This window comes from Tamandua tetradactyla, chromosome 21 (genome assembly GCF_023851605.1).
Source record: "Tamandua tetradactyla isolate mTamTet1 chromosome 21, mTamTet1.pri, whole genome shotgun sequence".
NCBI lineage: Eukaryota > Metazoa > Chordata > Mammalia > Pilosa > Myrmecophagidae > Tamandua > Tamandua tetradactyla.
The window spans coordinates 51005753-51031058 of NC_135347.1; the positions used below are offsets into that span (position 1 = coordinate 51005753).

General features: G+C 35.9%; 1 protein-coding gene across 13 annotated transcripts in view; it reads right to left on the reverse strand.

The window, feature by feature from the left end:
• The window catches only part of FAM151B (family with sequence similarity 151 member B), a 41803-nt gene that overhangs the window by 2824 nt on the left and 13673 nt on the right, over nucleotides 1-25306 (reverse strand). For 3 of the 13 annotated variants that reach the window (XM_077139315.1, XM_077139313.1, XM_077139314.1), the window contains exons 3-7: nucleotides 24343-24414; nucleotides 23222-23275; nucleotides 20474-20639; nucleotides 14119-14336; nucleotides 11696-11831 (exon numbers count right to left, since the gene is read on the reverse strand). In XM_077139315.1, the coding sequence (XP_076995430.1) occupies nucleotides 11696-11831; nucleotides 14119-14336; nucleotides 20474-20639; nucleotides 23222-23275; nucleotides 24343-24367 (599 nt within the window). In that variant the 5' untranslated portion in view covers nucleotides 24368-24414. Of the gene's footprint in view, nucleotides 1-1043; nucleotides 3199-11695; nucleotides 11832-14118; nucleotides 14337-20473; nucleotides 20640-23221; nucleotides 23347-24342; nucleotides 24415-25306 lie in introns of all 13 variants that reach the window. The other 10 variants (XR_013167128.1, XR_013167127.1, XM_077139316.1 and 7 more) reach the window with 10 other exon arrangements.

Below are 25306 nucleotides of genomic sequence, written 5' to 3' on the forward strand. Positions count from 1 at the left end.
AGCATCATTTTTGAAACCTTTTTTAATTGTGAAATAACATATATGAAAAAAATGCATATTTATATTTTATAAATTTTTATAAAGTGAACTCCAGTGTAACAAAATCCTAAATCAAGAAAATAGAATTTCTCTAGCTTGGTAGAAAGCACTTGTCACTTACCAAGCACAACCTTTCCTCTTCTGCAAAGTTCACTAATATCCTGACTTTTGTGAAAGCTACTTCCTTGTTTTTCTTTATAGCTTTACCACCTATATATCTATTCCTAAACAATAGTTTAATTTTCAAATTAATGAATTTTATATAAATGGAGTCATATCATATATAATCTTGTTTTTATTTTTGGTCTTGCTTCTTTTGCTCAATATTACCTTTGTGAAATTTAACCAAGTTGTAAAGTTACTGCAGTTCACTCATTTTCTTGGGAAATGTTTAGCATTATCTACTAAAATTGAGGACATGAATACCTTATGACATATAAATTCTATTCTGAGCAATTCCCTTTCTATATTACCACCAGAAATACAGGCATGCACATGCACACACACACACACCCATATGAAGATATATATCTCATATATGAATCTTCACAGCAGCAGTCTTGGTAATAGCTAAAAACACAGAAACAATCCAAATGCCCTTAAATAACAGAACAGATAACTAAACTGTAACATACAAATAGAACAATAGAGTCCTTTGGAGTCACAAAAATCTCCCCCTACTCTGTGCCTAATCCTAACTTGTTCATGATTTTTATAGTACCACTTGATGGAAAGAATTTCTGAATTTTATACATTTTCTTAAATGTATCCTTGTAGCTAGTCGTTTTGTGTCTTGTTTAAGAAATTCTTCCCTTCCCCAATATTATGAAGATCCACTCTTGTTCTAGTTTGCTAGCTGCCAGAATGCAATATACCAGAAACGGAATGGCTTTTAACAAGGGGAATTTAATGAGTTGCTAGTTTACAGTTCTAAGGCTGAGAAAATGCCCCAATTAAAACAAGTCTATAGAAATGTCCAGTCAAAGGCATCCATGGAAAGATACCTTGGTTCAAGAAGGCCGACAAAGTTCAGGGTTTCTCTCTCAAGTGAGACGGCACATGGCAAACACAGGGCTTCTCTCTCAGCTGGAAGGGCACATGGTCATCTGCTAGTTTTCTCTCCTGGCTTCTGGCTTCATGAAGCTCCCCGGGAGGCGTTTTCCTTCTTCATTTCCAAAGGTCGCTGGCTGGTGGTCTCTCTGCTTTGTAGTGTTGCAGCATTCTCTGCTTTCTCCGAATCTCTCTCTCCAAAATGTTTCCTCTTTTATAGAGCTTCAGAAACTAATCAAGACCCACTCAAATGGGTGGAGACATGTCATCCCCTAATCCAGTTTAACAACTATTCTCGACAAAATCACATCAACCAGGGAGATGATCTCATTACAGTTTCAAACATACAGTATTGAATAGAGATTATTCTACCTTTATGAAATGGGATTTATATTAAAACATGGCTTTTCTTAGGGGACATGCTTCCTTTCAAACCAGCACAACTCTAATATATTCTATTAAAGCTTTGTGGGTTTTTTATGGCATTTGAATTAATTATTGAAAAAATTTCTTGTCATTTTTGTTAAAATATGGGTCAAGGAATAATGAGCTGGTAATCTTTTTCACTACTTTGCTATATAGGTTGAGAATAAAGGGTGAAAATAATCTGAGACATAGTCACTGGTCTTAAGAAATCTGTCTCAATACCTTTTTTAAGAGGAGAGAGAGTTTATTATGGAAAAAAAAGTCTTGGTGTTAAAAATTAGTGTCATCTTTACTTTAAAGAATGATACAATTACTTTAAATAGTTCTTACTATGGCCTACTTACATGTGAAAAACCACAGAGAAAAATAAACTATAACTGTATGAATGATTATTCCCCAATTTCAAACCCTTAACTCTATATATTTAAGAAATGTACACTTTTTTGCTTAGTAGAAAAATGTTCTGAAATTTCATAGAATAACTTGGGTTCACTGAACAGCATAGGAATATTCAGTTAAGGAGTTGATAGTTTTCATCATGCCCACAAAATATTCTATATTAATCCAGTTTCTTACGTGGTAAATTTGGATTATGTTTAAAAGATGGGGATCTCTTATGACTATGACTAAACATACAAAATTCATTGTGACATCATTAAAAATAATTTAAAATGTATCCAAATGGAATTCAGCCTTGGCTGAATTTTCTCACAAATTTCTTAAAATATTTGGTTTCTATTTTCTTTTCTTTAAAATGAGTGAGAACTTAAAGAAAAAAAACAGACAAAGAAAAAATAGCATTTTTTTTGTTTGGCTATAGTATTATGGTACTTATATATCTGGTTATTTGGATACTGTGTCTCCAAGCATAATATCTAGTCAAGTAGTTTGTAAACCAATGAAAGAAGAGTGGATAAAGAGAGTATTTCTATAAAAGTTGAGTATTTTGGAAAGACTTGATTATGTAAACATCAGCAAGGATTCAGCATTTTGTTTTTTCTGTTTGTTTTTTTGCAAGTCCCTTTAAGTTCTCACTCATTTTAAAGAAAATACAATGGAAACTAAATATTCCAAGAAAGAAGAAACTCTAATAAGTAGACAATTACTCGAAAAAATATATTGGCCTGATACTAAAAGATAGATGAATAAATTTTAACATTTATGTGTCTGAGTTTGAAATAAATATTTAAGGTATGTATGTATATTAGTTTTCTAATCTTTGTAACAAAATTTCGTGACTTCAAACAACAACAATATTTATTATCTTCCCCAGTTCTTATGGGTCTAGAATTCAGGAGTAGCTTCATTTGGCCGCTCTGGAAGCAGGCCTCTCAGGAGGTCACAGCCATGTGAGGGACTGGCTGAGACCAGTGGATCCACATCTAAGGTTGCTCACTCACATGTCTGGCAAGCTGGTTCTGGCTGCTGGCAGGAGACCTCAGTTCCTCTCCATATGGGCCCGTATTACCTGGGCTTCCTTACAATCTGGTGACTAGGTCCCAAAGGTGAGCATCCCAAGAGAGTACAATCTGTGTCGTTTTTAGGGTTTAGCCTCAGCAGTCACATAGCATTACTTCCACTCAATTTCACTGGGTAGGACGGGAACAAGCCCCTGCCCAGATTTGATGGGAGAGAACACAGTTTCCACTATGTTCCAATGTGATTTCCATCACATCAGTTACACTGTAAAAGAGAATGTGGGATGGGAGAAATACATAGGTGTGGACATCTTTGGAAAGTATGATCTGCCACAGTATTTGTAACTTGTTATGACTGACTTTAATAAACATTTTCAAGTGACTTACTTACCATTCCCTTATCTACGGCATCAGATGAATTGGCTCTGCTGTCAAGTATGCAATAGTATTCAAGTTCCTCCCCCATAATCCCTACTATATTGTTCAAGACATGTGTAAACTAAAATTACACAGAATTTTAAAAATATGTAAACATAATATCACAGCAGACATTGTACTTGTCAAAATCAGATTCTACAATACAGTTTCTGTTTCCACAAATAAAAAAGGTCTCTAAACCAATTTATTATTCCAAAGGTCATTAGAATAGGTATGGCATGTCTGGGTGAATTACAATGTGCAACAAGATTATACTTACATCTTTGCTTAATGAAAAGATTAAAAAAAAAAAAAGAGGGTTTCCACATTAGTTTTTGCATCAGGGTCCATTTTTATTAGTTGAACTACTAAAATCTTTTTAGGATTTTGTTTCATTTAGGGTAATTCTCACTGCTTATACATTATATCAGAGGTTAGAAAACTTGAGCATGTATCAGAATCATCTAGATAACTTGTTAAAACACAGACTGGTGGGACCTTACCCCAGAAATTCGAATTCAGTAGATCTGGGGGCTGCATTTCTAACAAGTCCCTGGATGATGTTAATATTGTTGATCCTGGGATCTCACTTTCAGAGCTTCTACCCTATACTGTCCAGTTTTGAGAGGTTTAAAAGTAAATGGTAAGGCAGGCCACGGTGGCTCAGCGGCAGAGTTCTCACCTGCCAAGCCGGAGACCTGGGTTCAATTCCTGGTGCCTGCCCATGCAATAAATAAATCAATAAATAAATGGTTGGGGGTTCATTTTCCTGGTGCATGCATGCGTGCATACATACGTAGGCACGTGTGTACATACATACATACATAAATGAATGGTTGGGGTTCATTTCCCAGACAATGCACCCTGCCCCCCCCCCAAAAAAGTAAATGGTTGGGGAGGTTCTGGAAGATGGCAGAATAGGATAGGCTGAGTTCACCTCTGCTCCAAGGAAGAGCTAGAGAAGTGACAGAAAAACAACCTGGACAGAGATTCCATGATGTAAGTGACCTGGGAGGGTCTCCTACACACATAGGGAGACCCTGGTTGCAAAAGCTGAAGAGCTGAGATGCAGAAAACCAAAGACCATCCAGGTAGTGCAAATAACCTAACACACCCCTTTCCAAACAGAGGCCCAGAGGCCTCAGGAGTGCACTCCACCCCAATCCCATGGACCTAAACCCTGCCCCCACCCTCCCCACAGCACTCTAAGCACCTCCGCCCCACCCCCTCACCCATGCATCCGGCCCACACACCCATCTTGCCAGCGCAAGTACACACTCTTGCCTCACCCCTCCCAAGACCCAAGCATCTGTACCCAGCCTCTCACTCCCTCACCCTCCCTGTCCCCTGCAGATGGTCACCTGCACATCTGGGCCCAAGGCACTCACCTGAGTAACGGGGACACACAAGCACCTAGCCCAGTCATGCAACCCGCCCCACCCCTTTAGGCTCTGCACACATGCCTATCAGCATCCAGGCCCCCCAGCCCATATGTACAAGCACACACCTACTCCTTGTCTGTCCTGGCACCCACACATGCATGCCCTGCCCCCTTGGCCCCTGTACTTCCCCCCCTACCCCACACACATGATCAGAGGCCCCAAATTATGCCCATACCTGTGCCATAACCTGTCACCACACTTTTGTGCCCCACTCCATGCCCTGTATCCTACTGCACACACGTCCTGCAAATACTAAGCTTTGGACTACTGAAGGAAATCAACTTTCAGAGTAACCTTATCAAGATATTTACATGCTTCCAAGGCAACAGAAAATCACAAAGCATATGAAGATGCAGACTGAAATAGCCCAGCCTAATGACCAAATTAAAACATTGGAGGAGACAGAGACTTTGGAACAACTAATCAAAGATGTCTATATAACTCTACTAAATAAAATGAATGGGTGGGTTAATGACATAAAGGACATTAAGAAGACACTAGAAAAGACATAAAGAATTTGAAAGACTAAACAGAAAAATAGCAGATATCAGAGGTTAAAGATGCTGTACACCAAATTAAAAAATACTAGAGACACACAACAGCAGATTTGAAGAGGCAGAAGAAAGAATAAATGAACTGTTAACGGACTAAACTTATCAATTAAAAGATACAGATTGGGAAAATGGATTAAAAAATATAATCCAGCTACATGCTGCTTACAAGAGACTCATTTTAGACACAAGATTGAAAGTGAAAGGATGGAAACAGATGTTCACTGAAAGCTGTAACAAAAAGAAAGCAGAAATGGCTATACTAACACCAGACAAAATAGACTTTAAATGTAAAGACTCAGAAGAGACAAAGAAGGACACTATATATTAATAAAAGAGAAAATTAACCAAGAAGAAATAATAGTCATAAACATCTGTGCTCCCAATCAAGGAGCTCCAAAGTTTGAGACAAACACTGGCAAAACTGAAGGGAGCAGTAGACGTTTCAACAATAATAGTAGGAGACTTCAATACACCATTCTCCTCTGTAGATAGAACAACCAGACAAAGGATCAAAAGGAACTAGAGAACTTAAACAATTTGATAAAGGAATTAGATCTAACATATATCTTGTTACACTCCAAAACATCAGGATGTAAATTCTTCTCTAGTGCTCATGGAACATTCTCCAGGATAGATCATATGCTGGGACACAAAACATGTCTTTTATAAATTTAAAAACATTGAAATTATTTAAAGCAGTTTCTCTGATCACAATGGAATAAAGCTGGAAATCAACACCAAAGAACGAAAAGTTTCACAAATATATGGAGATTAACTAACACACTCTTAAACAACCAGTGGGTCAAGAAGAAATTGTTAGAGAAATTAGTAGCTATATGGAGATGAATAAAAATGAGAATACAACATATCAGTACTTATGGGATGCGGCAAAGGCCATGCTGAGAGGGAAATTTATTGCCCTAAATGCTTGTAATAAAAAAAAGAAAGAGCAAAAATTGAGGACTTAACTGCTTACCTGGAGAAACTGGAGAAAGAACAGCAAACTAACCACAAAGGAAATAAAAGAAGAGAAATAACAAAGATTAAAGCAGAGTTAAATGAATGGGGGAACAATAGAAAGAATCAAGGAAACTAAAAGTTGGTTCTTTGAAAAAATCAATAAAATTGATGGACCACTAGCAAGGCTGAAAAATAAAAAAAGAGAGAAGATGCAAATGGCAAATGAGGGGAGTGTTATCACAGACTCTGAAGAAATCAAAGAAATCATAAGATGATACTATAAAAAAACTATACACCAAAAACTAGACAACTTAGATGAAGTGGACAAATTACTGGAAACACAGGAACAAGCTACACCGAATCAAGAAGAAATAGAAGATCTTAACAAACCAACCATAAGTAAAGAGATTTAATCAGTCATCAAAAATCGTCCTACAAAGAAAAGCCCTGGGCCAGATGGCATCCCAGGGGGAATTTTATTAAATAAAACATTCCAGAAAAAACTAACACCAATCCTGCTCAAACTTTTCCAAGAAATTGAGGAAAAAGGAACACTACCTCACTCATTTTATAAAGCTAACATCACTCTAATACCAAAAGATGCTATAAGAAAGGTAAACTACAGGCCAAACTCCCTAATGAACACAGATGCAAAAATTCTCAAGAAACTACTAGCAAATAGAATTCAACTTCACATTAAAAGAATTACGTACCACAAACAACTGGGGTTTATACCAGGATTACAAGAATGGTTCAACCAAGAAAATCAATTAATCTAATACAGTACATTAACAAATCAAAAGGGGAAAAAAATCACATAATCATCTTCATTGAAGCCGAAAAAACATTCAACAAAATTCAGCATTTTTTTCCAATAAAAACACTTCAAAAGGTAGGAATCAAAGGAAACTTCTTCAATATGATAAAGGGTATATGGGAAAAACCCATAGCCAGCATCATACTCAATGGTGAGAGACTGAAAGCTTTCCCCTTAAGATCAGGAATGAGACAAGGATGCCCACTGTCACCACTATTATTCAAATTGTACTAGAAGTTCTAGCTAGAGCAATCAAGCAGGAAAAAGAAATTAACGGCATCTAAATTGGAAAGGAAGAAGTAAAACTTTCATTATTTGCAGATGACATGATACTATACTTGGAAAATCCTGAGAAATCTACAACGAAGTTATGTGAGCTAATAAACAAATTCAGCAATGTGGTGGGATATAAAATTAATTTGCAAAAATCAGTAATGTTTCTATATACAAGCAATGATCTAATTGAGGAGTTAATTAAGGAAAAATTCCATTCAAAATAGCAAGTAAAAGAATCAAGTATCTACGAACAAACTTAACTAGGGATGTAAAGAACCTGTACACAGAAACTACATAACATTACTAAAAGAAATCAAAGAAGAGCTAAATAGGTGGAAAGACATTCCCTGCTCATGGATAGGAAGGTTAAATGCAGTTAAGCTGTTGATTCTACCCAAATTGATCTACAGGTTCAATGCAGTACCAATCAAAATTCCAAAAACTTACTTTGAAGACTTGGAAAAGTTAGTCACCAAATTTATCTGGAAGGGAAAGAGATCCCGAATAGCTAAAAGCATCCGAAAAAAGAAGAATGAAGTGGGAGGATTAACACTTCCTGATTTTAAAGCTTATACAGTCACAGGGTCAAAACAGCATGGTACTGGCACAAAGATAGAAGTACTAACCAATGGAATCGAATCAAGAGTGCAGAAATTGACCACCAAATCTATGGTCAACTAATTTCTGATAAAGCCCCCAAATCCTCTGAATTGGGGCAAAATAGTCTTTTCAATAAATGGGCACGAGAGAACTGGGTATCAGCAGTCAAAAAAATGAAAGAGGACCCTTATCTTATACAAAAATTAACTCAAAATGGATCAAACACTTAAAAAATATAAGAACCAGTACCATTAAATTCCTAGAAGAAAATGTAGGGAAACCTCTTCAACACCTAGTAATAGGAGGTTGCTACCTAAACTTTACACCCAAAGCACAAGCAACAAAACTGAAAAGGGATAAATGGGAACTCCTCAAAATCAAATGCTTTTGCACCTCAAAAGACTTTGTCAAAAAGGTGAAGAGGCAAGCTAATTCAATGGGAGAGAAAATATTTGGAAATCACACATCAGATAAAGGTTTGATAATCTGTATACATAAAGAAGTCATACAACTCAACAACAAAAGAATAAACAACCCAATTATAAGATGGGCTAAAGAGATGAATAGGCATTTTTTTGAAGAGCAAACACAGATGGTTAAAATGCACATGAAGAGATGTTCATTTTCATTAGCTAGAAGGGAAATGAAGATCAAGACTTTAATGAGATACCACCTCACACCTCTAAGAATGACTGCTATTAAACAAACAGGAAACTACAAATGTTGGAGAGGATGTGGGGAAATTGGGACACTTATGCACTGCTTATGGGAATGTATAATGCTGCAGCCACCATGGAAGATAGTTTGGCAGTTCCTTAGGGACCTACTTTTTTTTGTTCAGTGTTTTAACTATATATAAACTGTACACCTGTAAATTTTAAAATGATTAAATAAATATGCAGCTGTGAAAACTGGTTAAATAAAACTAATATTTCTTAACACATACACAAAAATAAAGGCATAAAAATAAAATCTAAAATATCACTGAACTAACAAAACTGTATCTAAGTTTTACTCGCAAGTTAAGGCTTCTCTTCCTGTTACAGTCAGCAATACACTGGCACAGGAACTTACTACACATACTTAGCTCCTTTATCATCTTTTATGAAAAATAAAGCCCAATGCCACTCAAACAAAGCAGGTGTGATATCAAGCAACAGCTTTTTCTTATATGGGTGGTGCTGGTTCAAACCACTGAATCATAACCATTAGTAGCTGCTTAACTTAATTCATGTTCCCTAACAAATTGTTTCATGACAATAATTTTGTCATGAAAATTTGCACTATAGAAAAATGCCTGTGGAATTGAAGATAGTCTTGAAAATATATAGGGATGCATTCTGTTTATTCTATGGCAAAAAAATTACCATATGGAAGTGAATATGTTATCTTAAACTTTGAATTTAGTATGCATTTGTAACGAACATCTGTCCTTTATTGTTGGCTGCCTAGCATTCAGACCCTCCTTTCTATATGTGGGGAATCTGTCACTGTATGCAATGGAACCTGAAAAGGCCATGGAACCTGGAAAGGTCAAACCCTTCTGTGCACTGACATGGGCACTGGGAAGGGGTCTCATACTGGCTACCCCTTCTCCTCTTACTTATGCCTTTAAGTCTGAAGGGGAGTAACACAACAAAGCAGGTATGGTTCAGAAGCCATTCTGCCAGTGGTGGGGCAACTTCAGAGTTGTGAATTCTCTGATAGCAGTGAATGTCTTTTAACCACAGTGCATGACAGCTGTTCTCAGTTGCCTAGATTCCCTTAGTTCTTGCCCATTTTCCAGGTTCTCTGGCATTCCTACTGACTTCATGAGCTGCCCAATATCCTTCCAATACATTGCTTTAAGTTAGCCAGAATTGTTTCAGTTGTTTACAACCAAGAACCTGGTTAGTAAAATGTCTGGTACCATCTACCGCTTCTCTTTAAGCATGATGCTAGCAGGCACTGATTGAACTTAGGTTCAATTAATCTATACATACTTTTATACATCCTTCCCACACAGACACACAAATGGAATCATACTATATTCATGGTTCTACACCTTGTTTTTTTTTCACTTAATAATAGAACTCAGAGATCATTTCACATTAAAACAGAGGGATCTACTGCATTACTTATAACAGGCATATAACATTCTATAGTATGACTGTACCATAATTTATTCAACCCATTTCCCATAGAGAGATACTTAAATTTACACTCCCACTAGTAATGTATGAGTGCCTGCTACCCCTACTCTTTTCAATACGGTTAATTATCAAACTGGATCTTTTTCTGGATGATTTATAACAATTCTTTATTTGTTAGAATTCTTTATATACATCTGTCTGCCATATGTGTTGAAGATGTTTTTACCAGAATCTTCCTATTTTTATGTATTCAGGTGTATCAAACATTCCCTTTTTAGTTTCTGGGTTTCGTGGCTTACTAAGAAAGATCTTTCCCATCCTGAAACTGCATAAAAAAACTTCCTTTGTCTTTCCTTTATGCCTTTAATGCTGAATGTTCAAAAGATTAATTCGTCTGGAAATTATTTTGGAGGAAGAACTTTGGCGTCAGCTTTGATTTTTTTCTACCTAGTTAGCCAGTTTTCCCACACCAGTTATTGAATCTTTGCTCTGAATGCCAACTTTTTCCTATACTAAGTTCTATTATAGATTTGGGTTTATTTTTGGACTTTCTCTGGTGCTCTAGGGACTGGTCTATCAAAACGACAAGACAATACCAAAACTGTTCTAATATCTGTACCTTAACAATATAGTTTAATATGTAGTACGTGGTCAAACTAATTTTTATTATCCATTAAAATAAAACTTTTTATTATTTCTATAAGGGAAAACAATTAGGCAAATATAAGTCTTAATTTTGTAGGTAGGATTTATGTCCCATTTAAAGAAAAATTGAGGTTGACCTTGATGATAAGTAGTGTTCTGATTACCACGTGTTTCTATAATTATGATGTAATTAAAATAACATTTAAATAACTCAACAGAGATATGAAAAGAAGTAAGTCCAGACCCTGTCTGCCAAAAGCCTGGAGCTTAGTTTTATTCTTTTTTGGAACCATCTGGGCTAGTAAATAAATATTTTTAAAATATCAACTTTTAAAATGTATGAAGATCTATTCTTGCATTCTTAACAGTGAAGCTTTTGGTTATTAAGAAAACATAGGGATTACATCTCATTATAATAAGAACTATCTAAATGTAGCACCTTGTATGCCAGATACTTTTTTAAGTGTGTTATTTATGTTACTGCATTTAATTTTTTAAAATGTAGCAATTCTCATTGTGGGTAGAATAAGAATAATTGCTAATCTCTAGCTAATGGTTCACCTTTCCTAAGACATAAAAAATAAAATAAAATTTTATATGTGACAAGACTTATAACTTCAGAGGGAAGCTATTTTGTACACTTATAACTTTTCATGAATGTGTAACATACCGGGAAAAAATGACGAAACATTTACAGAGCACCCACTATTTGCAAAAGGAATAGAGGCAAAAGACATGATGATGTTATGTTATGGTTCACCAAGGAGCATCATCTCCTGATGGAGCCTGTGCTTATCAAATCAGCTTTCATTCTCTCACTCTCTTTTTCTCTTACTCACAGTCCTTACATAACCACTTTTCATTCCTCTTTCCACCTCCCATGCATACTCACACATAAATCATACTGTTAAACTAATACCTGTTCGATCTCTTTAACAGCCAAAGTAACTGAGAGCAAGACTGCCTGACCAAGGCTGCTCTGACAGGAAATGTCACAGGTTGATTTAGTTCACTGCATATATATTCCATCTCTTTCACCATTGTCCAACTGTAACCTGTAATAAAAAGATTCTGATTGGAATTCTAAAAGTCATTTAAATAAACATTAAATTACCTCTGAGCACAAACATTTCTATTTGGATCGAGAGTGGATTAAAATAACAGTGCTATAAAATAGTTTGAGTGGAAAATAAAGATAAAAATCTTAAATTTTGCCAAAAATGACCTATAGCAAACTTAACAAAAAATTAAAATTGTTATAAAGGTTTTCATTATCTAAGTTCAAAAAAGCAAATTTTGAAACTATTTTTATTTACTTTGACAGTTCTAAAGCTCTATTCTTATGTACATTTATATCATCAATATTTTTTACTAACTTAGATTTTCTATTGTGTTAAGTTTTTTTTCCAAGTGAAAAATAGTAGCTATTAAGCATTTACTATTTAAGTAATAATTAACTTCAAATCAACATGTTTTTTTGGCTAGTCCAAAATACTTATACATTTTACTTCTAAAGTAGACAATAATGATGAATTGGCTTTATATATGTGTTTTTAATCACGTTAGGACATTCTGGAAAATCCACTTGCCTATTTAAAAATAGCTTTAGAAAAAATTTATATATTTTAAATAACCTCAAACTCTTATCAAAAGCAGACTGTAGGGGGTGGGTGTAAGGATAGTTCAGTGGTAGAATTCTTGCCTAACATGCAAGAGACCCGGGTTCGATTCCTGGCCCAGGCACTTCCCTAAAAACAAACAAACAAGCAAACAATGAAAGAAAAAACAAATAAAAAATTCAACAAAAGGTGCTGCAATAACAGGATACTCACATGGAAAAAGAATGAAATGTGACCCCCACTATACAACATACACAGTGTAAAAAGTATTGGTCATTAAAGGTCATTTTATACAACTCCTAAGTGAATATGTAATATAGGATCTACATTCCTGATAGAAAAAGAGAAGGGTTTGGTATTCCTTTAACATTTGGAAAATCATATCTTTTTATTTAGAAGAGATTGCTAAGAGAAACCTATATTTATATGACTAAAAACCTATAAAGTCTTTTTTAAAAATTATTTGAGGTATAAGAAGGGACAATAAAGCACATGTTTATAACAATAAGAGGGTGGTTGGGGAAAAGCAGCCTGAAAGAGTTCACTGCTTAAAGAAGCAGATGCAGCCAAACTCAGTTAAAACCTGGGTTTAAAGCCAAGAGTCATACCACACAGTGATAAAAAGCAGTTTAAAATTAGTAAGGAAGGTGCTAATTTTTTTCTAGTTTATCTTCAAATACTTTAAAATTATTAAAACATTCTTTAATAAAACTAATAAATTAAAAGCTTACAAAATTAAATAGATTTAAATTAAAGCATACTAGTTTTTTTCTCAATCATATCAATTGTTTAACCTTCTTGCTCCGGGGGGGTTATTTTCAAATGTCACTACTCAGATAGCAGCTACTCTAACTTCACACTGTACATAAAATCTTAACATCTGAAAACAAAAGCAAATTATGAAGTAAAAAATAAACATAATGAACATGGTAGGATAAAAATGAGTATCTCTATAGGCCCTATATACATTTTTAGTTGATTATTTTTACCATGTGAACAGGTGTACCAGGGCATTGATTGCTTACTGGCTGTCTACTGGAAATCACTACCTATGGATATATGAAGAAATAGAAAGATGAATCCAATGTTGTATTAAGCAGCAATCAGGAAGAAGTAGAATGTCAGGTCCATCAGTAGGAGGATGTGAATGGAAAGAAGGGATCCAGCCCAAAGGAGAGTCTCACGGCCTCCCACTCCACTGTCCAGCTAAGGAGAGCACAATAAGGCACCAAGGTTCCAACGATCTACATCTGGAGCTGTTTCCAATGTCTGGGGAGCAGAACTTGTGCCATTCATCAACTACACTCCCTCAATTTCTTTGTCCTTCATCTGACATAGGGACTTTGATCCAAAGAAAGGCAAAAAAAAAAAAAAAAAAAAAAAAAAAAAGGTGGAAGGTGGTGGTGGTAATAGAATGCTTTATCAGCTCAAAGAAACCAAGTTAAGATTTGTTCAAAGTATGTAAAAAGGCAGCTTTGGTTGTTCTAGACCTTGCAAATAAGATTTCCCATGGAAGCCTGGTGTCAGAAAGTCACAAATAAATGTAGTGCTTATGTGAAACAACATAAAGAAGGGTTACACACATATCTTTAGGACCAGACCTTTCTCTCCATTAGGTTCATATCGGGGAGGGGATGTTTTTAATTTTATATCAAAAATGTTATTTTTGTGTTCAGAGGACAATTTAATTTGACCAATAAAAATACATTATTAGAATTATTACCTTCATTGGCTTTCTGAGGATGCCAGCCTGTTGTCCATCCCAGGGAAAAAGTCACATCTGGAAAGAAGGACGTCACAGTGTCTATAAATGGTTTTGCTTCCACTACTCTGCTATTTCCATTTGGACCAGGAAGAATATCAGCATTAATCCATACTGGGCGCTGCAGATGCCTCTTCACATTTTCCAAGAGCATCATGGATGGTTCTACAGCTGCCAGACTAAAAACATATTTTGTTGTCAATCAGACAAATTCCTAAAGTAAAAGTAAAAAGAAGTTTTGTTAGTAGCGGCTTTAACATCTTCATATTCATAACAAAAGTATAATACAATAATGCCTAAATTAAATATAATCAAAAATTTCATAGCATCAGAGGGGAATGTTAACATGTACCATATCTCAAAATGTTGATGTATACTTATTATTCGTGAAAGTACCTTAAAGATTCTATAAATAGATGAGTGATGCCATACAGACAGAGGTTTCAAATCTCTTTATTAGGTCACTTAATGTAAAAGCAATTAAGAAACTATACAAATATTCAGAGAATTAGAAACAAGGTAATATATTAGATATATTCCTAACCTAATAAATTCACATTTATGAAAATATTCAAGGGCACCCAGACACCTTAGATCTAATATTTGGCTCACAACCCTGGTGAAAAAAGCCTCTTTACCTCACGCATTCTTGGATGAATATGGACATGAAAATGTATTTCTAAAAATGATTATGAAGTATAAAAATATAACATTTTCTTAAAGCTTGTATAAATTTCAGTTTTTTTCATTGTAAGCACATTTTCTGGAAAGTAGAAACAAGCATATCTTAGTTTAAATCAACAAGGAGCTTCACTCTCTACTTCCTATATCTATTCTAGTTGACACCTACAGATTTTGAAACAAAGTTTTAATCAGCCTACATGATTTTTACTTTATATATATATATAAATTTTATAGAAAACTACACTACTTACAATTCTGACTATCTTCTGAACTGTTAAGGGCCATATTAACTTCTAAGAAAATTAGGTTGTAGAGAATACTGAGATGGAAGGCTAAGAACCTTGGAAATGGATGGTGGATGGGAGAACATCCAGCACCTCTTTTCACATTTCTTTCTCTCTTTCTCAGATTAGAATCCATTTGCTTATATTTCTACCACTCCTCTCACCATTCTTTTCAGATTTACTAATTTTTTTTATGAGTCAAGGATTTTTTAAGTCATATATGCAAAGCATATTGCTAGCTACATTAGTAAAGGATGAATTAAAAACATAATTCTGTATCTGTCAATTTAAAAATTTTTGTTCTAGTGGTTCAAAGGCCCAAGACTGTATTTTTGCCAGTGTATGACACATATTGTTAGCACTAGTGCTGAGTTCACAGAGCCTCACAGGCCCCAAGGAACATTTTTAGGAAAAACAAAAGACGAAGCACGTGCGAGGTAAAGGGTAGGGTCAGTATTAGTAAAGTTACAGTACTGGTCAGCTGGCAAGACAGCAATGTTAAGCAGGGTCAGAATTTAAGAATATCTAAAATATTCTAAAAACTGTAAAGCTGTGACACATGAATTTTACACCTAGTTACAAAGGAAAGCACATATTAGCTTTGAAAAAAGTAACATGAAAACAGAACTGCAGTTTTACTAACCTATAAAATAATAAAATTATATTATCAGAAAGATTTTATAGTACAAAGAGACATATTGCTTATTAACAAAGAATTCTATAAGAAAAGCACTTACTAATTTCAAGTTAGTAACTGTGGGAATGACTGGTTCAAAAAGGAATCAAATGCTTAGTTTTGGGAGGAATGACAGGTGCAGGAGAAAGGAACAGCATAAGGAAAAAACACTGATAATAATGACCTTTTTTGTTAGCATCTACAACACTTGACAGAAATTAACATTTAAAAAAATTAGACCCATGACACTTACTCAGTTTATTTATTCTGTGTACAATATAGTGTAAATTAATCTCTACTTCATATTTTGTCAAAATACTGTTTTCATCCTTTGATCACATCAGGTGCTGCACACACTCCAGCCCAGTATACCCACCACTAAGAGTGGACTCCTTCATTAGAGGCAACCCAGAAACCAGATTTCTGTTCAAAATCTCAACAAAAGCCAATAAACTAACTTAAAAAAAAATCACTATGAAATAAAAAAGATTGATCCAAAGAGCTGAGTCATTATTCTCATTCCATTATGATATACAGTACAATCTGACAAAATGAACATGTACTGATAAATTATTAAATGGCAACATATCATTGAGGAGGCAGCACATTCAGACTCCACATACTTGAAAACTAGTTAGAAAGTATCTGCATTTCCTAACATCCAAGCTACAGTCTTCCTGAAGACAACGGTCTTTAAAACAGTTTAGTGCTTAGTGTTCATAACACAATAATGCATCTTAGTTCAAAGGGTATTTTGGCAACTCTTAATCTGACCAAGAATGGGGCTTTTGAAAATAAGGTTTTAAAAATTTTGTATTTTGGGACTTGGGAGAAAGGAGGAAATATATAACTTCTTCATCCCATCTGGAGAATTCCTGACATTCTTGCAAGCAGTAGAGACAAACGAATCAATAGACTGAAATCTTTGCTCGTGGGGTTCACCCCTAAGAAACTTATTCCTGCAAAGGAGAAGCTAAGCCTCTAATAATTATGCCTAAGAGGCCCCCCCCAGAGAACCTTTTTTGTTGCTCAGATAGGGCCTCTTTCTCTAAATCAACTTGGCAGGTGAACTCACTGCCCTCCGCCCTACGTGGGACATGACTCCCAGGGGTGTAAAACTTCCTGGCAACATGGGCGAGAACTCCCAGGATGAGCCAGGATCTGGCATCATGGGACTGAGAAAGCCTTCTTGACCAAAAAGGGGAACAGAGAAGTGAGACAAAATAAAGTTTCTATGGCTGAGGGACTTTCAGAGTTGAGATGTTACCTTGGAGGTTATTCTTATACATTATATGGACATCCTTTTTTAGTTTGTGTTGTATTGGGGTGGATAGAGGGAAGTACCTGAAACTGTTGAGCTGTGTTCCAGTAGCCTTGATTATTGAAGACGATTGTATAAAGATAGAGCTTTTACAATGTAACTGTGTGATTGTGGAAACCTTGTGTCTGATACTTTTATCCAGGGTATGGAAAGATGAGTAAAAAAATATGGATAAATAAATAAATATATTATTTTACACCTTATAAGGTGTAAAATAAATTGGGTAAGGTAAAATACTGGTGGCCAATGAGAGGGAAGGGTAAGGGGCATGGATGCATGAGACTTCTCTTTCTATTTCTTTTTTTGAAGTGATGCAAATGTTCTAAAAATGATCATGGTGATGAATACACACAATTATGTGATGATACTGTGAGCCATCTATTGTATACCATGTATGGACTGTACGTGTGGGACGATTTGTCAGTGAAAATAGCTAAAAAAGAAAAGGCTTTAAGACTTGTCATTTAGAGCTAAATTTTTAATAGAACACGAAAATTTGAGCACATAAAACTTAAAACAAATAAAACCTTGAAATTACTGATTGGTTCAAAATGGTCTTATGGAAAAAGTAACTTGTAACAAAAACTTGGCATTGAGTGTGAAGGCTCCACCATTTCATATTAAAGCATACAAATATTCTAAGTGGGACAGAATAAGGAAGGAGGGGCTTTGACATTTACAGCAGCAGGCATTTTATTTTCCTTTTCTTGACATGGGGAGAGCAGAGAACTGGTCTGAATGCTTCATCGAACACTGTCTTGAAGCCCCACCATGGAAGAGCCAAACATTCTAGGTATTTTACAGCACCTGTCTCCTTCTCCGTGGCTAAACCCTGGGGACAGGTGATGGAGATCAGTTTTTTCTCCTTCAGTTTCTCAATCATATTTTTAGTATCCCTAAGCTCAAGTTTAGTTTCCACTAGGATGATGGGAATTTGGGGACAATGGTGTTGTACCTCAGAATACCAATTTACATGAACATTTTCAAATGATGTGGAACTCACAAGGGAAAAACAAATTAAGAATATATTTGCGGACAGGATGGGGCACAGTTGGTCATGAGCTCCTTGCCTGGCTGTATCCCATAAGCACAGATGCACAACTTTTCCATCTACCATAACATTGACAAACAGTTGTCACAGACAGTAGGAATATATTCTCCAGGAAATGCACTGGTTGTGTAACTGATTATTATTAAGTTTTATCTACAGCTCCGTCCCCACCACACACTTGATAGCCTGCATCTGGGTAGCTTGATGGGCCATGGTGGCAGTGACTAGGTGCCGAGGCTAAGAGCAGCAGGCACAGGGCATGGCAGGGTGCCTGGGCTGCTGTCCACACCGTCAGGTCCTCAGCGCACTGGCAGCCATAGCTCAGAGGCAGCCACCACCCAAAGCTGGCAGAAAAATTCAGTTTTACTATTTTAAAAGGAGGAACTAATTATCTTATTATTTATTGGGTGGTTTTAACTCGTGAGCAAGGATAAAATACATTAAAACGACAGGAAATTAGCCTCAAGCCTCTCTTTCACTCTGGTCCTATATGGTAACTTCTTTGAACTTACCCTTCTGTCCCTGAAGTGGAGGCTCTAGATTTTAGCAGATTAATAAACCACTAGATTCAAGTGGATTACTATTGGACCTTGCAGACGCTAATTCAGAAGCTATTATTTCTCTGCCTCAAGTGCTCCCTGCCTTGCAATATGTACCAAGTTTAACATTGCCATGTTAAAATCACAATTCAGAGATATTTTTCCTAATTTCTGGCACTGTACTTCCTACACAATTCTTCCAATTTTTGGTACTAAGCAACTTATACTTGTGATTCCAAAGTTTGGTGTCTCCACGTCCCACAGCAGTCACCAAGTCCCCACTAGGTTCTGCTCTTCATGGGTGGAGGAGGGAAAAAAAATGGAACCAATCCACTCTATCTGCTGCTGACCCCTCTCTTTTTCCAATAAGGACTCTGATTTCTTAAGAAATCTGGTTTCCATGAGGCTGGGCTAAAAACTTATTTCCATAGGGTCTATACTTAACAGTAAAATTATAATACGTTTCCATTGAATGTACAAAGGCAATATACCAAAACTAAATGCCAATAATTGGGGGATATGGTGGAAGGGTATGAGATTCTTTACGCAAGAAATGGAAATGTCCTCATATAGATTGAGGTGGTGAAGGCATGGCTATATGATTATACAGGGAATCATCGATTTTTACTTAGGTTGGATTGATGATGTGTGAATAAAATGACTTAAAAATGAAAGAAAAATATCTTCACTTTACTTTCAGGAGGGAGGTCATTAGGCTTTCTTGGTTTAGTAAGCTGACACAGAGCTGTTTAACACTGGTTCCCCATCTGATAATACCCAGTCTCAAACAGCACCTTATCCCCAAAATTGAAATTCTACCAGCAATTATTAAGTGCTTACTACACCTCATGCAAAATGCTGTGCAGTTAAATGCAAGAACAATGACACAAAACATAATGAAGCAAGAATTTAATACATGCATTCTAGTTTAAATGCAAATATTTTGTCACTACTGCAGAATAGAGTAACCACACTTTCTCTTACCAGAAATTTAAATCTGAAAGCAAAACCTACCTGAAGAAAAATATGAAACCTTATTATAAGACATAAAAGCCACTGTTCATAGATGAAGTAGGTTTACCACATATCCTAGATTTCCATAGGAGGTAGGGTTTATGGATCTTTTGTGGTGTCACACATCCCTGGCTATTATCCCTATTAAGTTTTATTCTGCCAAACACTGCAGAAGTAAAATTTCCTCTGAAAACCACAGGAAAGGAAATGACACTTAATCTTGATCTTCATCATCAATGCCTTTAGGATGCAGAATATTCTTTTTAAGGAACACTTTGGTTATTGAAGAAGTCTAAATAATTATCTTTGTAAACAAATAATAATAACATAAATCAGGTAGGAAACGCACTAACTGTCGCAGCAAAACTATTTCAACTCTCTCTCCTGGACTAATTTTTAATGAAAGTACCATTTTAAATTTGTTATTATATTAGCGCAATGGTCACTTATAATAAATTCTTTTATTTAAGATATTACTTTATAAAGGATAAATTCCTTTATTCCTTTGTTCATTAAAATTAACAAATTAATTTTAGCCTCAAAGGATCCTCAAAAAAAAAAAAACAATTTTAGCAAACAACTCAATGGGTCCTGAGTCTATTCTTAAAACATATTGGAGTCTATAATTCCATTTTTAGTTTGGGTAAACTACAGTTAGGTAGTCAGGCACACAAATAAGAGGCTATCAATTTTTCTTGCAAAATTATTCTATAATAACCAGATGACTGAACAGGTTTATACAGATACCTCTTGAAATCTAGTTTGATGCCTTTATTGCTTTTCATGACTTCAGCCAGCCACTCCTGTAGAGTATTATCACTGATGGTCTCAGGAGGATGAGCCATGATCGGCTGGCCATGTTCTGATCCATCACTGGGAAGAAGGATATCAGCCTCTATCATGTGAGCAGTACCTGACAAATAAAAAAAACTTACATTAATGCTAATAAGACAGTAGGCAGATGTAGGATACATCATGCCCTTCTGAGGAAGACAAAAAGAAGGAAAAGTGTTGACAGAGAAATTACAAACTGAGCTGCAAGGCAACAAAAACATTTATTTGGGCCTTTAGAATTGCAATTCAGGGAGCACAGATTCATGAAGCAACCCAAACTGGGTCCTGTCTCAGCATTTCCAAGCAAGGGTTTTTAAAGGAAAAGATTTCATAAACCTGCTATTGCATGCTAAGGGCTATGTTTAACAGTAAAACATAAACAGTACCACAGCAACCCCAGGTAAATAATGGGGGGAGGGACAAGAATTAGGGAGAAGGACAAGAGTTAAGGGGAGATTTAGATTTTCTATTTGGGGAGGGTGTGTTTATTGGTTATCTTTTTCTTGGGAACAATGAAATTATCTAAAATTGAGAGTGTTGATGGACTGTTGACTTTGGATATTATACATGACGCCTAGTGAATGGAGTTGTCTGAAGTAAGCACTGAATATCATGCTGCTATAAGAAGAAATGAAGTTGTGAGGCATGCAACATTGTAAATGAACCTGTGGGACATTTGGTGAGGCAAAATAAGCCAGAGACAAAAGAGCAAGTATCGTATGGTCTCATTTAGAAAATACTTATAAGAAAACAGGACCTAGATGTAAGCTCTTATAGCAGTCACATTTAATCCGGAGTGGTAACTGTAATTTCTGGATTTTGAGAGGCTGTTTTATATATGAATAACCCGGTTTTGAGAGAAAAGAACAAAGCCGATCAGGTCAGGATTAAGGTTATTCAGAATACAGGGGTAAGGAAGACATTGCCTATGTTTTAGAACTTCATCTACTCTTTGAGACCAAAGGAAGAAAGGTTTATTTTGTCAAGAACCTAAATTTTCTATAGCACATAATCTAACTCAACCTGTCAGGATAGATCACTTAAACAATCCAAAGACAAGGATTTCAGAATAAGAATGAGGGCCTTTAATCATGTATACTTAATGTAATGCCTGGATACATCCCAGAGTATATTAAGCATATAATCAAAAAGTACTGGCAAAGTACCTTGAGGGATGGGAGAAAAATTATGGAGCTATACCACCAGGAAAACCCCTAATACTATGTCAAACATTAGAGACACCCAGGTAGGCCACAGTGGCTCAGCAGGCAGAATTCTTGCCTGCCATGCCAGAGACCCAGGTTTGATTCCCAGTGCTTGCCTATGCAAAACAAAAAGCATTAGAGACACACAAATCAATAGGCCAAACCCTTGATCTTGAGGCTTGCTCTTGTGAAGCTTATTTACGTAGCAAAAGGCTTAGATTCCTATAAGTATGCTGTGGTAGTTAGATTCAGGTGTCAACATGGCCAGGTGAAGGTGCCTAGTTCTACTGCTGTCATGAGTCAATGGCACGTGAACCTCATCTGTTACTGATTACATCTGTAGTCGGCTAGGAGACACGCCTGCTGCAATGAATGATGTTTAATTTAATTGACTGGTGCTAAATGAGAGCGCTCAGTGTAGCTTAAACAAGAGGGCCCAAGCAGCTCAGCATACCTCATCTCAGCACTTGCAGCTCAGCCCAGGCCTTTGGAGATGCAGAAAGGAATCACTATGGGGAAAGTTGCTGGAACCCAGAGGCCTGGAGAGAAGGCCAGCAGAGATTACCCTGAGCCTTCCCACGAAAGAAAGAGCCTCAGTTCAAAGTCAATTGCCTTTCCTCTGAAGAACTATATGTTAACTAAATCAATCACCTTTTATTGAAAATCAATCTGTCTCTGGTGTGTTGCATTCTGGAAGTTAAAAAACTAAAACATATGCCTAAGAGTTACTTTTGGACAACCTCTTTTGTTGCTCAGATGTGGCCTCTCTAAGCCTAACTCTGCAAGTGAAACCATTGCTTTCTTCCCTACATGGGACGTGACATTCAGTGCTGCAAGTCTCCCTGGTGTTGTGGGAGATGACTCCCAGGGATGAGCCTGGCTCTGGCACTATAGGATCAACAATGCCATCCTGACCAAAAATGGGGAAAGAAGTGTAAAAAATAAGGTATCAGTGGCTGAAAGACTTCAAACAGAGCCGAGAGGCTACTCTGGAGGCCACTCTTATGCAAGCTTCAGTTAGACATTGCTACCTACCACAACTTGCCGAACCCCAACCAAAACCATTCTAGCCAATCCTAAAGAACACGCAGGGTATTGCTGTGGTTTGCATACTTTGGCAGTCTATGACATCTAGCAGAGATGTGCAAAGAATACCTTTCTGAATGGCCTCCCAACTCCACTTTAAATCACTTAGCCATAGTAACTCTATTTTGTTTTATTTCTTTTCACAAAAGAAAACTAACATTTACTGAGTACCATGTATCAGGCAGGTAGGGGCCAGATCAAAGATGATCTCATATCCCACGTGAATTTATATTGGATCCCATGATTTCTTTTCTCTAAAAGAACAGTTTATAGCTACCCACTCTTCTGGCTATGCCATGGTTTCCCAATTTTCTTGCAAGTCTTAAGGCACACGGTACTGAATCCTTTAAAGTTTCTTTCTTTTTCTTACCCGACTTTATCTTATGTAGCCATCTGAGTATCCCGCTTGCTAGATGTCCTTTAACTGCATATTGATAGACTTCATTTTACTTTTCTTCTTATGGGAAACATAAAACACATTATCCAGGAAATAGTCTGCATAAAGTAAATTAAGCTATATTTTCCAAATACACATACATGGATCTACAAAAGTAGAAAGACTAGATTGCCCATGTGCTATTATTTCAAGCAACTAGGTATGTTCAACCTGCTGAAAACTATCTTCTAATTTAACTCATTTATGTTGGATGCTTTGGGCTGCAAATTAACAGAAACTCGGAATCAAGCCAATAAAGAAGACCAGAGTTAAATAGGGCTCCAGGTGTGGTACAATTAGCTCAATGAGGTTATCAGGGTCTTCATATCTATTCTTTATTGTTTCAGTGTTGTCTTCATCTTAAGATTGATCACCCTTATGATCGTAAGATAGCTGCCTGTAACCCACGCTATCATACTGCCTTTCTGGCATTAGTGTTGTACAACATTATCAAGATAGGCAATAGCAGAATCATTTCTGAAGTTTTTTATAAAGTAGTTTTTAAATTTACTTTTTTAGCATTTTCTCAGATATACTACTTTGTGAAAAAATACGGGTAGATGACTGTCTCAAATATTTGCTATTTTTCAATCTAATCATCTTTATGCATGAGATCAATGATTTTGAAGGACAGGGCAAATGCAACTGGAAAGCATGAACTATTAATATTCATATTACAATTAATGTTCATATTCTTAAATATGGGGAAACCTAGTGGTTTCTTAGTACAAACTATAAAAAATAAAACTGAATCAAATCTCCTTGGCTGGTAAGGTATAGATTTACAAAAAAGTTGAAAAAATACTGTCTAGGTAATATGATGTAAGTAATTAGTTTAGGAAAACCTGTAATAAAAAGAATTACGATTTCTGCTTTAACTTTAGTTTTAAATGTTTTTCATAAGGCAAGATTTGCAGTTATGAACACATTGACTCAAGTGTAAATTACTCTATTATTTTTGAAGTAAAAAATGAGACACACTTATTAGCAGCTTATTACCACTAATGAACTATATTAAATGTGAATGACTAATTCTTCTGGAGAGGTTACCTTACCAGATGAACTGATTAACACGGGCATTAGAAAAAACTTCAATTTCAGGAATTCCTGGCCTCAAGTGTTTCTTTCTAAGCACCACGAGGAAAGAAAAATGTAGTTTTGAGTCAAAAATAATTCTAATACTTAACTTTGAGTTGTCCTCTTTGGAAATTATATTAAAATCATAAGATTTACATTTTTACTATGAATTTCTCAAATTCGATCATAAAAGGCAAATTCAAATTAGTCATTAAACATTAATAATGCATAATTTTTATATTATTGGTATTTACTCTCATATAAAACCAAGACCATTAAACAGAATAACTGCAAATGATTCTCAAATTTCAGAAGCCATATAAATATCAAAAGATATAAGCACTTAAGGTTTTACTGTCAAGAACTCAGTAAAGCCAAATAAAGTATATGACAATACATATTCCACACAAAACAGGAAAGGTTGGGGAGATAAAGGAAAGCAAGAATTCAATTACTTTCTATGGATACATCTTAAAACGGGATAATTTGATCCAGGGGCTGATACTGATGCTGGTGATGATGCAGACACATCTTCCTGAAGAACTGCTTTTGCTTAATTCACTTACACAGTACTCACTGGATGGTTATTATATGCTGGGCATTGTTTTAAGAACTAGGGGTTCACTATGAGCAAGCCAAATTTCCTCCCTTTAAGGAGCAAACAAAAGCAATGTAAAATTGTATCTTTGTATGTGTGTGTGTGTATGCTGTATGGCTGGGGTCACATTTCATTCTTTTTCCATGTGAATATCCCATTATTACAGTACAATTTGTTGAATTTTTGTTTGTCTTTTCTTTCTTTCTTTGCTTGTTTGTTTATTCATTTGTTTGGGGAAGTACATGGGCAAGGAATCAAAACCAGGTCTCCTACATGGCAGGCGAGGATTCTACCAATGAACTACCCTTGCACCCTCCTCTTAAAACTGTTATCTTTATCATAAA